At 35.1% G+C, this 18,202-nt stretch overlaps 1 protein-coding gene across 16 annotated transcripts in view; it reads left to right on the top strand.

Annotated features, from left to right (window-relative positions):
- Positions 1 to 18,202, top strand: part of FUBP1 (far upstream element binding protein 1) — a 42,327-nt gene that overhangs the window by 9,267 nt on the left and 14,858 nt on the right. For 3 of the 16 annotated variants that reach the window (XM_026853958.1, XM_026853957.1, XM_026853952.1), the window contains 6 exons: positions 2,626 to 2,780; positions 2,864 to 2,943; positions 5,777 to 5,905; positions 6,576 to 6,650; positions 12,499 to 12,644; positions 14,183 to 17,726. In XM_026853958.1, coding sequence (XP_026709759.1) covers positions 2,626 to 2,780; positions 2,864 to 2,943; positions 5,777 to 5,905; positions 6,576 to 6,650; positions 12,499 to 12,644; positions 14,183 to 14,221 — 624 coding nt within the window. In that variant the 3' untranslated portion in view covers positions 14,222 to 17,726. Of the gene's footprint in view, positions 1 to 2,625; positions 2,781 to 2,863; positions 2,944 to 5,776; positions 5,906 to 6,575; positions 6,651 to 12,498; positions 12,645 to 13,013; positions 13,378 to 14,182; positions 17,727 to 18,202 lie in introns of those variants that run through there. The other 13 variants (XR_003398924.1, XR_003398923.1, XM_026853959.1 and 10 more) reach the window with 11 other exon arrangements.

The following is an 18,202-nucleotide window of genomic DNA, read 5'->3' as shown; positions in this document are numbered from 1 at the left end:
AATTGCTGCCACTATGAGAACTTCTAGTGCGTAGGATATCTTTCTTTTTGATACTTTCATCCAGTACTTGTTAGGCTTGTGACTTGATATTAAAAAATTCACACTTCAGAAAGCCTGTAGTGGCATAGGACTGGCCCTAGTTTACCATTCTAATATGTGACCCTTTAACTGTGTGAATTTGATAGGAATATTTGCGTCCTCAACACCTTGAAATTTTTGTTTCTCTTTAAGGTTCCAATACCACGATTTGCTGTAGGTATTGTAATTGGAAGAAATGGAGAGATGATAAAAAAGATACAGAATGATGCAGGTGTTAGGATCCAATTTAAGCCAGGTAGGTGATATGTCCATACGTTTCTGTGAATTGAGTGTAAATGTACTGGATTACATATACTGGAATAGTTCATTTTTATTCCAGATGATGGAACAACTCCAGATAGAATAGCCCAAATCACAGGGCCTCCTGACAGATGTCAGCATGCTGCAGAAATTATTACAGATCTTCTTCGAAGTGTTCAGGTTGGGTACTATGTTGTTTACCATTTAAAATCTCCTGCCTTTTTGGAAAGATTTTAAAAAATGAATGTGTAGCTAAAGAAAATAATGCTGCCATTTGAATCTACTTCAAAGTTCAGTATGGAATATGAATGGTTTTGCTTTTACAGTTAAGAGTTTTGCAAGTTTTAAGGATGATCATGATAATACTGATTCAAAGTCATGGCAATTCTTGATCTGGCTGGTTTGAGATGCTGCTTCTGTTGCCTTGTATTAATAGCTGATACATTGTAATTTTGTGTTGTAATGGGTGTTGAAAAGATGGTTCAAATGTTTATTTTTAGATGAGCCCCCCCACTGCATTTACAGAAGGCAGACAGAAATTATATCTTTGTGCATGTGAAACTTCCTACTTTCTTATGTATACTTTCTTTCTTCATCTTTCATATGAAGAGTTGTACAGAACATCTTCTAAAATGTAATTTAGGGCTTCTGGAAAAGATAATACTTAAAACTGTCAAAACTATTTGAGTAGTAAATCAGGTTTTTTTTAATATTTAAACCCCAAAAGGCCACTTCCTAGGGATCCAAAATAGCAGGATATTTTATCTTATCCATATAGAGACAGTAAATCAACTCTTCTTTTCTAGTCTTTTGATTTTGGTGGCATGTGAATGTAAAACTGTACTATCATTCTTTACTTAAGTAACTTTCATGCTATAAAAAATGACTGGTTCCACAGATTTTTTTCTATTTTTTTTTATTTTCCTTATATGGGTGTCAGTACATTAGCTAACTGATTCTGAATAAAATACAACAGCTTTTCAGAGTTTTCAGAGCGTGGTTCCACTTCACCAACATTAACTTTGGCCTTGAACAAAAAAAAATTCCTCTACATTCAGATCAAGTAAAGTAAGAATTTGTCTCATAAGTCTCATTCAATAGATTTTTTTTTTTTTTTTTTTTTTGGGCAGAATGTGATTTTCATTGGTAAGTTAATTATTAATAGAAGAAAAACCACATTATGTTTAATTTAAACTCCTGAGCCATGTTTTTCTTCTTTCTTTGCCTAAGTGTACTGATCATTGTAGTAAGAAAGTAACTGATACTTAATGACATCGTTTGAAATCACACCATCAGTAGAAAAATAGCATGGAAACAGGTATTTCTGCTTGTAAAGATTGCCTCCATTTTCATATGGCACACAGTAAATATGTTTTTGTACACAGCCTTACACACAAAGTTTTTTTTTTTATCTTGTTCACAGTTGCTATTTAATCAATAATGCACGGGTACAATAATGTTCTGCAGCTCAGTTTAACCTTTTACCATCTCCCTTTGTGAAATATTTAGAACTAAAATTAATTGAACTACTCATTATTAATGTTATCTGTAATTTAATTCCCTGTCTCTTCAGAAAATTGTATGTGAACATGTCTTATTTTCTTTCAGTGAATTATTAGTATACAAGAATAATTTAGACAGATCGTTTTCATCCTAATTTGCACATCAAAGTATTTACTGTTTGTGTTGTGGTTTTAGTTGTCAGTTACATGAAATTTTCTCTGCTCTTTGACTACATAGCTGAAATTTATGAGAGAGTAATAACAAATAAGTGCATAATGGATAATATTTATTGGATGCACATTTTGTGACAATGCTAAAATGCATTAAAATTTTGAAACCTGTGGACTTGTTCATAGCAAATCACTTGTCCTGATAATCACAAAAAGCTAATCACCACCAACAAGCAAATGTAATACAACACTTAAACTGAGAAGTGCTCTCATTTCTTAAAATGTATGCCGGGGGGGGTGGGGTGTTAATGCAATTTGTGGAAAAATCCATTTTTGCTTGTATAATTCTTAATTCTTCAAGAAAGAGCTGAAATAAATGCAGCTTTATAGTTGCTGTTACTACTGTGGCTGCTTTTAGCTCTCATCTTTAACTAGCCATAAGCATATGAATCTTTTTTAAAAACGGCTTGTTTTCTCCAGGGAAATGTCTGTCTTTAAAAACAATCAAACTTTTTAGATGATACTCTTAAAATGTTCAGATTTATACTTCTAAGCTGCTGGAAAATGGGGAACTTCAAGATTTATTTTTGTCTGTGTGCTACTCTTGTTACAGGGTCCAGTAAATCCATTGGGTCCACCTGTTCCCCATGGACCCCATGGTGTTGTTCCTGGCCCACATGGACCTCCTGGGCCACCAGGTCCTGGTGCTCCCATGGGACCATATAACCCAGCTCCTTATAATCCAGGGCCTCCTGGCCCTGCACCTCAGTAAGTACTGCTTCAGCTACCTTTTTTGTAGGGTGACCCTGAGACTGGCTTTCACTGTAAATGCATGACTTGATCTTTTGTAGTGGTCCTCCAGCTCCATATGCTCCACAGGGATGGGGAAATGCTTATCCACACTGGCAGCCACCAAATCCACCAGATCCTGGTAAGAAATGTCACAGTTGAATACATCTATTTTGTCCTTACAAGTATACACTTTCCACAGTTCATGTGTGTTGCACTGGTAAATCTAATAGAGCTCCTATTCAGGCTTTTCCTTACTGATTGTCAGCTTACATATGTTTTGTGCTTTCCACATGTGGCTTGTGAGATATTGAAATTTAGTTGTTACAGTTGGAATATACTCTTTACTAAATGTTACTGATACTGCATCCCAATTTATTACAATTTTTGCAAGACTCTTCCTTAACTGATTGCGTGCAAATCAGTTCATTTTTCTTACAACAGATGCTTTTACATAAATTTCTTCAATGAGGATGTTTTCATTCTATAATAGGCAGTGACTTTGTATTTTCTTTTAAGCAGTGCCCCTTACAATCTCACTGATCCTGACTTTGCACAGTGTATGCTGTATATTTCTAGCTAGCTTATGCTATATATTTCTAGCTTTTGTTGACCTATGTGAGGATTGATTCTCAGCATCTTGATACAAATAGATTTTGTTCAGTCCTTTTTGAGGGATAACATTTCTGTTTAATGCTGTTAATACAGTAAAACTAATCAGGATTGTGGATGTTGAGCCTTTGCTTGTAATAGTTCTGTATTTTCTTCTGAAACCCATCTTTGTAGAATCTGTTTCTTCTGTTTCTGTTCATCTTTGTCAAGACCAGAAGTTTTTACTTAATTATGACTTCCCAAAGTTGTAGTATCCTGCTTTTCTTTAAGTTACATCCTTTGGTTGGACTAGAGCATATGGGGAAACGGAACTGCAGTCAAAGGCGGCATGGTAAGGCTAGATGCTTGAGTCACTTGTACCTCATTTGTTTGAGGTAGAACTTCTTGAGAACTTCCGCCAAAAGATATCAATTTTATTTTTGTTTATAAACAGAATAAATATTTTCTGATATCCACTGGTCCTGATGCAAGTTCTGTTAGTGAAATAGCGGAGGGCTTTGGAGGATGTTAGAATCTACAAAGAGTTAATGTTCAAGTCTTTAATATATCCTTTTTTGGCCAAGAGCCATCTCTGGTTTCAGTTCTGAAACTTTTATAGAAGGTAGCTCTGCATGCATTCAGTTTAGTATTTTTAAAATGCCTATTATTTAAAAGTAAAATGTTTCAAAGGGACTTGACTTAAAGTCTCAGCATAATAAAAAGTGTCATTTAATCCAGAACCACTGCTGAAATGTTACAGCTTTTTGCATACCACCTTTTTTTATAAAGTAATTTATCTACATAAAGATCTATAAGAAAAATGGCGAGTACCTTGATGTCATCTTGATGATGGTTTTATAACCTTTTTTTGATTAAATACTTCTCTTAAAAATCTTAAGTTTTCCTACATGCAGTTGGAAATTGGTGTTTCTTCCAATTAGCATTTATTTGGATGAGTTTTGTACAGTTTTCCACTTAGTTGCTCATTTTAGTGTAACAAATGGGTTATTTTAGTATTTTTTTTCAGGGGTGCTTTCTCCAGAACCATGCTTGCCTCTTGTCACGTGAGACTGGAGCTAGTTACTACAGTCAGATATTTTTTGAAATATAATGAATCCTGCTCTGTGGTGTTCTGTTCTAGAGAAGTAGCTACTAATGGGAATGAGGGGGGAAACCGAGCAGTGGCTTATTTGATATTTGAAGGTAACCTTAGAATATAGTACATGTTAGTTTAAATCTACTCTTGTTGTTGGAAGCAGTGTAACTTTAAAATGAAACAGCATGTTTAGGTTGTGGACTGTATGCTGATACTACTGTGTACATTTCAAGTGGTTCCATCTGACTTCAATGCTAAATGAAATACTGCAAGAAATTTGTTGTGTTGTGGATTTCTTATCTCTGAATGCCTTTTCCGGTAGATTTATTCTTTCTCTTCCATTAGTCACTCACTACCTTCCCTATTTTGTGTTGGGGGAAGTATACTTCCATTCCCATGTGTAGTTATTCTAAAATAACAGTTATGTCCTTATGTGAAGTTCTCTCCTCAGTTGGCTGCATTAATTTGCAGATACTTTTATTTTTTAAGGATGCAGATCATGTCAAAGGACGCTGATTGTGTTACAGAACATTTTTCCCTAACATTAAATTTGCAGGTTTTGTGGATTGCCAGTCTGGTAATGTAATAAATCACTGTGATTAAGGACAAATAAGCCATTCCCTAATTTGAAAAACAGAGATAAGGCTCTAGGAAGCAGCATTGTTGGCCTGCCTAGATGTAGTTAAAAATAAGGGAATTATGGAGATAGCTGCTGAAGATGTAAATGTTGCTAGTATTTGCTATACTAAAAAGCTGTAATTAGATAGTGATGCTTTATAGCCGTATGTTGGGTTTCATGTTTGTAGAGTACTATGTGTTTCTGTATTTTACCTTGAAGTTTAATTGACAAGCATTGCAAACACCTAGTAAGATTTGTGTTCTTCTGTTTCAGAAATATGTATTTGGCATGCCTCCTCCACCTGTGCCAGTGTCATTAGTGTGAGGTTGTACAAAAGTAAAACCACTGATGTTGTTTGGTGCTAGAATCATTTGTTGTTGCTACCATTTAGTTACATGACTGTTAACTTGAGAATTCGCTTCTGTTCATCATATATAAAGATTAATAAATGACATTGTAGTAGTGAGGTTTCTATCTGAAAGAATACTTTGTACAATACACGTGTCTGAAACCTGACCAAAAGTTTGTGCTAGAAAGAAGAGGTACTTACAGGATGTACATGGTTATTTTGTTCAGATGGAGGAAAACCTAAGTGCTTAGGACAGGGTTAACTTAGGGAACAGCATTCTGTTCATACTACTTTTATAAGTGCTTGGTTTGTTTTCATAGGTAAGCCAGGAACAGATCCCAACTCTGCAGCATGGGCAGCTTATTATGCTCACTACTATCAGCAGCAAGCACAGCCACCACCTGCAGCCCCTCCTGGTGGACCAGCTACAACCCAAACCAATGGACAAGGTAGCTGTTTAGTAAAATGGCTTCATTTTTCATTGCTGGTGGTGTAGATGCCTCATTTTTTTTTCATTGTTGTCTTCATATATTGGGTAATTTTATTGTAAGGTAGCTGGTTTTCTTGGAAAACATGCTAATGGCCTTCAACATCGCTTTTTTAAATTTCAGCGGTAATGAGGGTAATGTATTTCTGTTGTAATATACTCCAAAGAGAATTTTGCTGCAACTGGAGTTGACTCAATTACTCCTGCATAGTGCAGTCAGTCATAAGTAAATCTGGAATGAGCCAAACTACTGTCATTTGCTTAAACAGTTGCATCACTTCTAGTGGTTTTAGAACAATTATGGTTGTAGCATTTAGTTGTATTTGTGTAATTGTTGTGTCTGGATGAGGCTTACCACTTAAATTTTAGGTAGTATTTTGTACTGTGAGTCGTGTGTGTTTCCTGAATCTTGAAAACATGCTGAACACTTTAAAGAACTCTGTTTCTTTGTGGGGTCTTTTACTAATTGCTTATATTTGTAGTAGCTTGTACCAGTACTATGTAGGTTTATAACGTCAGATTTCACTGAAGTTACTTGGGATTGTTACTGAAAAATTCCAACTGATTATTTGTAAATTGTTCCATGTATGAAACAAAACCCAATAGTTTTGACTTTTTTAAATGTAATTCAGGAGATCAGCCAAATCCAGCACCAGCAGGGCAGGTTGACTATACGAAGGCCTGGGAGGAGTACTACAAAAAAATGGGTATGTGTGCATGTGTTTTTCTGTTGCATAGCAAGTCTCCTAGAACATTTTACTATCTCATTTGAGATGGGGTTTTTTACCCCCAAAAAATGAAAATGCATAGTCATGTTAGGAAACATATCCTGCTAGGGGCCTTGAACCCTGCAGAACAGCAGACTTAAAAGTTCATGTTGTATTTTAAGGCATTTACTGGTATTTATGCTAATAGTTAGCTTTGTAGAAATACTTCATACCTAATGTGATGTCTACAGTTGATCACTGGGAAACAACATCCTTTAAATACTTCATTCTGAGTATTCTTAAGTATATTTTTTCAGTACATTTCTTAAGTATTGGAGTTCAGCTTCGATTTACTTTATGAAGCTATTGTTTGGTATTTGTTTCCTGATGCTCTTAAGATTACAGATTGTTTTTTTTTTTTTCTTGTAACTTGTTTTCTCTGTTACAGGTTATTAAATCATCGTAACTAGCTTTCATTTATACTGTGCCCTTTTTTTAAATAGTATTTGCAGCGCTTAAGAGCTCTGTTTAAACTGCAGGTTGTATGTTGCTTTTTCAAAATACTTTGCTTGAGCTGGCTTAGAAAACTGAAATTTATTTAAGTTGATGATTTCATCATTTGCTGAATAAGGAAGGAGTATGTGGTCTTGATGCATTGACAGAAGGTGCTGTTATCTTTTAAATCATGGGAATATCTTGCAGGTCAGTATTTTGTCCACAGCGTTGTCACATGGATATTGCAGTTGATGTAGGCTTGTGTACTGAGGACTAGTGGGCTTATGAGTGCCAGTGCTTCCCTGATGCCTCTGACCACACATACAGCAGCATCTTATTTGGATATTTCTGTTTGGGTGGGAGGTTTTGAGGTTTTTGCACTCTTTCAACTGCACTGTTTTCTCCTGGAATATTAAAAAGCATTTGGAGTTAAGATTAATATTGTGTTTAATTGCTCCTAAACCTTCTATCAGGTTGATCTCAAATTATTTGACAAGACATAACTACCTTTCTTCTTTTTTATTTTGGCATAGCATAAATGATTAAATGAAACCGAAAATATATAAGGATGATTTACTTCGAGTTGTGTATCAGACTAAGAAAATTGCAACAGAATTCCCAGACAAATGATTTTTAAGATGTGATGGGCCTTTCCATTTTTCCTCTTCCTGTTTCATTTAACTACTTTTCAATTTACTATCTGTTAGTTCAGCTCACATTACTCAGTGCAAAGTTGTGGGTGTTTTCACTGCTGTTTTTTTCACTGCCTTTTTAAGAATCATGTAATTTGTCTGAACTGCCATCTTTCGATTTTTCTGTCTCTAGAAGGCAAAGTCTTCTAGTTGCACTAGTCTTGAATTTACTCTAATTAAATAACAGGTAGTTTCAGGTGTTGGGATAGAGTTTGTGGAAGTGACTCCAAAGAGGAGTGTGAACCCAAAAAAGATAGACACTGGAAAATGGAAAGAATTGCTCTTACAAAGCAAAGTGAAAAAATCACCAGACAAGAGTCAAGTAAGAGGAAAAACAGAAGGGGAGTTCTGATCTTTATTTCTTTTTCTCGTTCGAGTTCTTTGCCTGAAGGAGTACTTTGGATATCTGGACCTGTGTAACTTGACTCTGTAAATCATGAGAACTTTTTGTTTCTTCAGCATGTTAAAAATTTTTATATGGAAGATAGCTTTTTATAAGATCCACTTATAAAAGAGGAAGAACTGACCAAGTGAAGGGCAGAGAATTAACATAGAGTTGATTTTAGTACTAAATGGAAGTGTTTTTCCCTGCCTCCTTAACAATGTTAAGACGACAAACAAGAAGGCTGTCCATAAGTAAGTTCCTGTGATCTCAAGGCTCTTACGTACAGCTGCTACTGCTTGTGATTCCTACAGTACTGTAATGCTTTTGTCCCTATCAACTTGCGTGGAAGGGGGAAGGCAGGCATTAGTCACTCTCTCTCTGACTCTTCTTTTAGATTTTTATTGCAGTACATTTAATTACACAAACAGCTGTTTTGCAGAAATGAACTGAAACTTGGCACTTGCTGAGCCCAAGCAGTTCTACTTTTGCTGCTGAAGAAAATTACTTTGATAATCCACATGGCAAGAGTGACAGTACTGAGCTGAACAAGTTGGATGTGGTACTGCAATTGGTGCTCTGGATTTTCCCATGCTTTAAGTACAAGTGATCTGAGAACTCTAAAGCACTCCTGAATATTCCCATCAAACCATAATACTGTTTTCCAGAGTGGCTTCCTACTGGTGCAGTAGGACTTGGCTCATCACAATTTTTTTTAAGCGTATAGAACAGTGACTTGAACATAAAGTGGCAAAGTCTCATTTCCTTTTTCAGACTTGTTGTTTTAGTCAGGGACTTTTGCTCTGAGTAGCAAATACAATTACTAGTAAGTATACTTAGTAGTATACTAATAAAAATAATTACTAATAAGACTGATAAGCTAGCAAAATTACTCATGCACACTGGTAAGCCACTGTACATAAATCTTGCAGGTAAGCCAGACCATCTATTTGGTACCCTACTTCATAAATTCAGAAAACTTGTTTTAAATTTCCCTTGAGTATTACCAGGTAACAAGACAGTAGTTTAGCTTTTGAAAATACATAGACTCTGTTATCTTGAGACATAGTATTTTTATTTTGCCCTACAAGAGCTGAATTAAATATTGGCGTAATCGGGCCCTAAAAAATCTCCCAAGGATAAGAGTTCCCTCTAAACATGAAGCCATATTCTAGTAAATGATCTATATGTCACCACAGGAGTCTGTAGATTTATCACTTAAAGTCATTCTAATATATTGTGGGCTTGATTTATAGTAAAGGGATTCCATAATAAAATAGTGGAACTGGTCTTTAATGATTTCCTCACCACTGCAGCAGGAAAGAGGACAAAGAACAGCTTTCTCTTACTAGAATCACCCATGATGACCTGAATAGTGGAAGAACTGTAGAATCATCGGGCATTTTCTTTCTTAGCCTTGCTTAATGGGGGAGGTATTCTCTGTTTCTTGTATTTCTCTGTATGTAGTTTATCAGTCCTGTTTGTTTGTGTTCCAGTTGAGTCTGAGTATTAATGAGCATGTACTGTTGCAGTGCAGTTCTGTACACTGAAAGGAAATTTTGACTGAACTGCTGGATTCCATGCGTAGGTTCAGAATTACTTGGAGTACACTTAGTAGGGGAATGATGCAGCTAAAATACATTTTTACTAAGCCATTTCAAGACAGAAGTCCAGTTTGACATCTTTGAGTAGATGTTAACCTTCCTATATTTTTCATTTTTATTTCAATTTCAATACTGCCTTGGGATAGCTGGCTGAATGTCAGAACATTCTTGGGTCATCATGCACAAAATATGCCTTAGCTTTGACATTCAGCTGTGCTGACAGCTATGACATAACTAAATAATTTGTAAGTAGAATTATTGTCTCATAAATTAATAGTTCTCTTGGTTTTGGCTGAGATAGAGCTAATTTTTTGTCCTCCCTAGTAGCTAGAGTAGTTCTGTGTTTCACATTCAGTATGGGATTTGATTTGAAAAAAATGTTGGTAATACACAGATGCTTTTAGTTCTTGCTAAGAAATCAAGGACTCTTCAACTTCCCATGTCCTGCCCACGCACAGAGGCAGCACAACCAGAGCAACGGACCCAAATTGGCCAATGATTCTATATCATACAACGTCTTGCCTAGTATATAGATAAGTGTTGACCGGGAACCTCACTCAGGCTTCCAGGACTGTGGTTTCAGGGTTCTCTTTCATGGGATCGCTAGCCGGGAACAGGCTGGACATCAGTCAGCCAGGTGGTGAGCAATCACATCATGCATTACTTGTTTGTATTTTCTATTATTACTATTTTCATTATAATTAATTGCTTTTATCTCAACCTTATGAGTCTTCTTACCCTTACCTCTCCAACTACCTACCCCATTCCCTGGGGTGGGGGAGGGTGAGCAAGCAGCTGCATAGTGTTTGGCTGCTGGCCAGGTTTAAACCATGATAATAAGGAACTTGCAAAAACTATATTCTGGGATAATTTGTAACCACATTAAAGATCACTTTGGTTAAAATAATTGAGCAACAATCTAAGTTGTGGTAAATTGCAAGTATAAATTGTAAAATGTGATTTGAGCTCTTAAGATTTGAGGACATTAAGCTTTTCAAGGAGAACAATTGCTTTACTGTACAACCCAAAAAGTGATGGAAGTGGTTTTTTAATGTATCTACAGTGTAAGTGGAAAAACTATGTAAGCTGTATAGAGGGTTGGAAAGCGGAAGTGTGTATTCTGAAGACATTCAGGATAGTGGTTTGCCAAATGTTCAGATGTCCTGCTCACACTTAAAGCTGTTGAGAGGATTGGGGGAATGTGGATAGCTGGTATTCTTCATGTGAATTTTCTTTGTAAAGGTGTTTTTAAAACAAAGCATCTCAACCTTCTATCTGATACCCTAGAAGACAGTTCATTAGAATCTTTGATACTCGTCTTCTCCAGAAGGTTGTTCAGTGGTCTTGTAGGATTGACAAACTTTGAGCCCTTGTGGAAACTGCACTTTTTTCTTGAAAGGAGAACACAAGATTAGGTGAACATGGAAATGTACAGGGTGCAGGCTTGCATTTTGTTTGTATTTATTTGGTGTTATATGGTTGGATGTGGTGTTTTGTGTTGATTTTTTTATTTTATTTTTTTAATTCCCTAGTATCCTAGAAAAAACTTGGAGGTGGTAGCTTTTCAGTAGTATCCTAATTCTGATTGTAAAAATAACCCTTTCAGAATATAGATCACAAAAATGTCATGTCACAGTAGTAGTGGGTTCTGTTTTGGAAGTTAGAGAAACTTAAAATGAAGCACTCCATATGAAACCCTTCTGTCTGGATACATGCAAGTGTGAGGACAGATGACTCAATAGAGGATAGGATGTGGTGTTCTCCTTAAAGTCAGCAACATTCTGCAGTATTAACTGTAAAAGCACGTTTCAGATAAAAAATTGTAAAGCAGATAGTGGTAATAAGTGGAGTGTGTTTATCTTCCTGGAATAAGAGAAAAGAAAAAGGAAGTAAACATGTTTACGACAAAACTTCCTTGGAAGGACAGCATAATGGAGGTCCTAAAAAGTTGGCTGTATTTTATTTTTTTTTTAATACATTAGAGGCCTTGTGTATTAATCTATTGCTTATATAGAGTTTCCATGCTTCAAGTTGATTTTTTTGGAAGGACGGGTAGTTCTCAGCTGTAAGTTTGGGGGAGCGTGTGTGTGTACACACTGTTATTTCTAGAGGATTGAAATTTAAGCAAAGATTGGAATAAGTTTCAGGACTATATTCTGTGGTGAAGTAAATGTTTACAAAAATGAATGCTCTTTTTGAAAAAATGCAATCTGCAGTAATTCAGCAATTGGATTAAGGAGGCCAAATATGGAGGGCTGAGTGAATTGTCATCTGGTGAATTAATTAATGCAGTCTGTACAATCAGATAAAGTCAGTCTAGGTGGATTACAAGAAGTAATCTTGTCTGTTGACCTGTACTTTAATTTAAATGCTACCAGTTGTTCAGATCAGTTTAGGTCATCAGTCTTTAAATACTTTTGCTCTGGAACATGATTGAAGAGATGGGAAAAAAAACCTGTCCTTAGGGTTGCTCAATTTTGCTTTACATGGGAATTATTACATGAAAATAGTAAATAGTATGAGTGATTAAGTAAAAAGAATAGCAGCCACAAAATTATTTAAAAGCCTTGGAGAAATACTGCAAGAAGCTAGGTGATGTTTCTTGGGCAGTGAGATTTTGAAATGTTCTCATTTCTATTGCAGCAACAAAGCTATATAATTTTAATTACTTGCAGGTCAAGCAGTTCCCGCCCCTGCTGGGGCTCCGCCAGGTGGTCAGCCGGATTACAGTGCAGCATGGGCTGAGTACTACAGGCAGCAGGCAGCATACTATGCCCAGACAAGTCCACAGGGAATGCCACAGCATCCTCCAGCACCGCAGGTATAAAGTTTAAGTGTTTTTTGGCTGCCTTCTGTTTCAGTGGTTATAGATATCTTTTTGCATGTCTCCTGCTTTGTTACCTTTGGAGTATGCATCTTTTTTTCTAGCGAAATAACTATCAGAATAATTAATAGATGACTTTGTTTACCTGATAACTTCAGTTCTGTATCTATCCATATGTTTGGTGATTGTTTTTTTTTAAGAAAAAAGAAAAACTTTCTCCTCCCAGGGTTTTGAAAACCATGCAAGAAGCCACCACCATTTACATTAACCAATTTTTCTTTCTTAAAGGCTTCACTCCTGAGTTAGCTCGATTTAAAGGATTTTCTTTAACTTTTTGTGTATCTCTTATGTATCTCTTCTGCACAGGGCCAATAATAAGAAGTGGACAATACAGTATTTGCTTCATTGTGTGGGGGAAAAAACCTTTGTTAAATGTATGGATGCAGACGCCTTGATGAAGATCTTAATTTTGTTTGGTTAAAAAAAAAATAGTGTTTTTGAAAATGTAAAAAAATATCTATCACTACTGATAGGAGGTAATATTTCTGTGTAGAAATGAAAAATGGTTTGTTTTTAGTATTAGTGTAGATGTACACATTCCAGCAAATGTATTTGCAATTACGTGGTCAATGCTTTGTGATATAAATGTACTTTTTCAATGTATACTTTATCACTTTTAAAATGCCTGTTTTGTGCTTTACAATAAATAATATGAAACCTCCTGTGTCGGTAAGTTGGATATGTGGGTATATAAAGAACTATAGGATTGATTTGCAACGCTGAATCAAGGTACCTGTACACAAATGAGATTTTTTTTTCCCCCTGAAACCTTGTTGAGTTTAAAAACTTGTTGTCAGCATGTTTTTCCCCTCTTGCAGAATAGTTATAGATGGAGGATTTCTTTCATTCATTGTATTTTGCTGCCTAGCACCAGTAATCTTGATACCTTAATTTTCTTTCTATTTGATTAAAACTGCATGTGTTTAAGAAGGTGATCTTTTGGCATACTTCCATTGCATTAACAGTGAAATTTCCTTTTATACATGACCACTGTTTCAGACCTGTGCAGCTGTTGTAACAGATAACTTTTGTTCTTAATTGAATACTTCAAAACTGTTCCTGCATATAACTATTTTATGGATTTTTTCAGACTAGTTATAAAATTTATTTTAAGTGTAATATGCTTAAGCCTTCAGTTTAAAGTAGTCCACTTCAAAATTCAGTGTAGAAAAGTCAATGTGGTATGCATAGTAGTTACAAAAATTGCATCTGTCCTTAAAACGCTGTTTTGTTTGAGTGATGGGGAGTGGTTGAGAACTTCCTGCAGAGCAGATAATTTCTGGTTTTGTAAATATTCAAGTATTTGAATCAATTGATTATTTTTTTATATATACTTGAAAATTCTTGTTGCTCTAATGCTCATACTAAAATTTTGATTCTCTTGAAATCCTATGTTTGCTCTTTGCATATTTATTGGCTCTTTGCATATATTAGACTACATGCAATACAGTCTGTCTTGCCATTGTCTGTTGAAGTGCAGGTTTGATCCAGCCAGTATAGAACTAGCTCTATAGGGGTGAGGAGGACTGTGCTGTGTATCATCCTTGATTGTTCCTTCAAGGAGCATTGCACTGTAAGTACATCAGAATGACAAATTGATGAACTGCAACAGTATCTTTTTGTCAATGTTCCACATAATGAAAATGCCATACTTGTGTGACTATTATGTTGGAATACAGTGCTGATATCTTAGGACATCATAATTGCTTCTTAATCCAGAAACATAGGTTTGCATATATATATATATATATATACATACACATAATATGAGTTTGGTGGGTAAGTATTCCTGAAACGTTTAGCAATAGCTAAAGAAAATCATGTTTCTGTTTGAGTAATAGTTTTTTTTTCATTAGTACTCCTAAGACAGCTGTATCATTCAGTGTTTTAAAGTATGCATATCGTAACATTTTGAAGTCTTTGGAACCACTTGTTAGACAGAAGTTCTTTTGTCTTCAGATAGTTTGCAGATATGTAGTGATGTAGGTATGTTTTAAATAATTCTGTAACTGTTACTTGCTTTATCTTTTGGAACACCATGTTGCTTTGAGAATAAATTTTTTTTAGGGTGGCTGCACAGAGAAAAAAGTTAAGGCTTGAAAATTGAAGTAGTTTATTATTCACATAATTAGCAATGTATGTATTGTGCTGTAGCAATAGAAGGAATTATTTTTATCCCTTTTAAAATTAGGAATTATTCTGGTAGCTTAAAAAAGGCTAGGACAGTATTTGCTATCTTTAGTGTAGGGTATAAAGTTTAATAGTTGAGGTATTTTGCATGGTATTTTGTAGATAACCTTATAGAATGGTGCATTTATTATGTACTAAACTGAGCAAAATTAAATTCACTGGATTCTTTATCATTCACAAAATGGAGGCTGTTGATTTTGATTCATTTAAGGTATAAAATCTTTATTAATTGCAAACAGTGCAATTATTTATACTTCACAGTGCCTTCCCAGACCTTCCACCTTAGGTTCTGCTGCAAAAAAGCAACAGGTAAGCACAACCTAAGGAAGTATATAAATTAATATATTTCAGTACATTAATGTTGTCCCTGTGAGATCTTTGTGGTTGTGTATTGAAAAGCAATCTGCTGCTTCCCCAAATGCATTGTTACTCACGGTTCCATTTCAGTGGAAAGTCTTCTAAGTTTTTAAACAACTGTTTATATTTCTAGGTAAATATGTATATATTTTTTTTTTTTTTTTTAGGAAAGACAAGTAGATTGCAGTAATTATAACGTGATCAGAATAAGTAATTTCTGTTATTTTTCCTCAAATAGCTAATTGTTGCAATTAAAGAATCAAAACCTTTAAAATATGCAGGAATTACTTTGGTTAGAAACGTCAACAGCCTTCACAAATGTTTTTTATAATAGGGCACTATTCCCACTCAAACCCGTAAGACCTTAGTATAAAGAATATGACTTCATGTTGTTATCACTGAACTTGATAACTTGTCTTACAGTTATAGTGTGTTAGTGGAATTTTTGGATAACTTAGTTTGCTTTTCATACTTTGACATGGTAGGAAAACAGATGCTGGAGTTTCAGAGATTAGTATGTTTTAACTGAAAAAGCATGTGCACCAGTTAAATGTTAACAGTACAGCAAATAATTTTATCTATATAGCAGTCAGTGTATCCTGTTTCTTGATACCTTAACTGAATTGCTGTATCTTTTGATAGTTTAAAATGTTTGTATGTCTTATAGATGGTCTGGTACAGGTTTTTCTTTCTGGTTTTTGTTGGGTTTGTTTTTTTAGCTTAAAGTAAAGCAGCATCTATTTGGTTTTTGTTGATTATTCTGTTTCTAAAATGTGCTGCTCCTCTTTCAAAAGTCCTGCTTATCTGTACATCAAAGAAAAATATTCAAAAATACTGCCTTCATTTTCACACACAGTGCTGAAGATGCTGCAAGCACCAAATCATAGCTCATAGAATCAGGTCCTGAGATAGTTACTACCAGTAAAGAGGAATCCTTTGAGTGTATGCCATTGGTGAGCCGATGAGCATGGACCATAGAAGGGCTCCATGTAGAAGGTAAAATTGGCAAAAACATAACAGATTTGAAATGTATCCCATACATAATGGTGTAGGGTATAATTTTTGTTTTGATCACTTTTCATTCTTTAAAGTATTATTTGTTTGACCATAAATGTTCCATAATGTTAAGTTTTTTAAACTGTGATTTAATAATATAAACCATCTATTTTAATTTATATTTTTTTAAACAGCCAGGCTTAGATATATTGAATTTTTGAACTAAATAGTTGTGCTTCAGTTTCTCAAGCCACTTAATATGTCATCTGTAGTTTAATATGTAACTTCATTTTTGACGTGAGAAAAGGTTAGGTGTGTACCATTTGGATTTTGATACTGTGAATTTAGTGTTGGGGTGAGTCATTTGTTCACTACCTTTTACATGATGATACTTTTTTCAACTGTTGTTCCTAAAATATCTTGAACAGTTTTCAACTGTAAATTTAGTCAGTGGGACGAGATAGAGAAGAAAAAGCCAGTCAATTGAAACGTTGCTAGTGTGTGGAAGATGAGATGTTCTTGTGTGTAGCATTTGAGGTGTGCTGACTTCCAGCTTTCTCGCTGTTGGGCTTACAGGCATGCTATTTTGTGTTTATTTTTTCAACTCTGTCTCCAAACTCATAGTTCTTAGGAGAACAGAAAATAGATTATTGGTCTTACCCTGATCCAAAAAGATAACTGGACTTCCTTAGAAAGAAATGTAATGAACTTTCCCAAAAGGTGTTCCCTGCTTTTTTCCCCTGCCCCTTAGAGTGCCACAGATTTAAGTAGAATGTGAAGAGTACAAAAAGTTTAAAAAGAAAGCATAATGTTTGAAATAGGAAAAGCATTTTTGTGTCCCTTTCTGCAGCCTATACTTTAACAGGACATGAAATGTCAGGTAGATAATCTCCAGTCTGGTGTGATTGAGAGTCATCTATTTCAGTTGTCCAGGTAGACAGGATCGTTACTTGCACAGCCTATCTCGAAATATCTCATCTTTTTACTAGTTATATTTTATTGGGTGATAGAAACTGTCTCTGCCCTGTTCTCTTCCAAAGTAATTTTTAAGTTTTCCATTGCATGCTAAGAGCTTTTTAATTTGCTTTCTTCTGGAAGTGGGGGGAGGAAGGGGAGGACTGGGCTTTTCAGAAAAGCATACAGTTGACAGGATTCCCTCTTCCCTAGCAATAGCTTATGAAATTCTTATGTATGCACAAATATTTCTCTTGCGTGCATGTGAAATGCCTTTTCGTCCTGAGAAAAGTGTTCTCTGCAGAAACTACCCGTGTGTAAAAAGAAGATTGGCTTTAAAAGGCAACTGTGATGGGAACAGTGTCTTAGGGAGATGCAGCTTGGACTTGAGGTAAATTGAATGCTTTACAAAAATGTGGTTTTTGAGCTTGCATTGACATTGTATGTAATATGGGTACACGTTAACTGTATAATGTTTTTTGTATGGTTTTTTCTCAATAAATGTAAACTGATGGATAATAATAGCAATGTTTTTGTCTTTTTTATGCTCCTATCTCTGCCTTTGTTAGTTTCAGAGGAAAGATATTGCAGCAACTAGTACTTCTGTGAATGAAGATCACCCACATGAATGAAGCAAAATGTATTTATATGGTTATTAGGATAAATATTAATTCAAAACATCATGCAGCTTATTACCATTTTTTCCAAGATGCTTCTGAATTAAGTATTTTATTGAGGCAAGAGAGTGATTTCCAATAGGTACCTGTACAAAAAGCAGTCATCAGATGCAACCACAGGAAGATTTCTTTTTGAAATGACTGCATAAATATAATTTGCTGCAGCTTACCTTGTCTTTATGTTAAGGCTTATACATGTTCTTTAATTTAAATTGTGACTGTAAAATTACTCCTACAGAAGCTTAAGCCAAACAATTCAGATGGTGTTAGCACAATGACATTAGTGTTGATACCAAGAGGTCTTAGAGAAAAATAGTAAAT

This window comes from Athene cunicularia (genome assembly GCF_003259725.1).
Source record: "Athene cunicularia isolate RWA chromosome 8 unlocalized genomic scaffold, athCun1 chr8_part1, whole genome shotgun sequence".
NCBI lineage: Eukaryota > Metazoa > Chordata > Aves > Strigiformes > Strigidae > Athene > Athene cunicularia.
The sequence above is the reverse complement of the archived record's forward strand: the minus strand, read 5'-3'. Positions and strand labels throughout refer to the sequence as shown.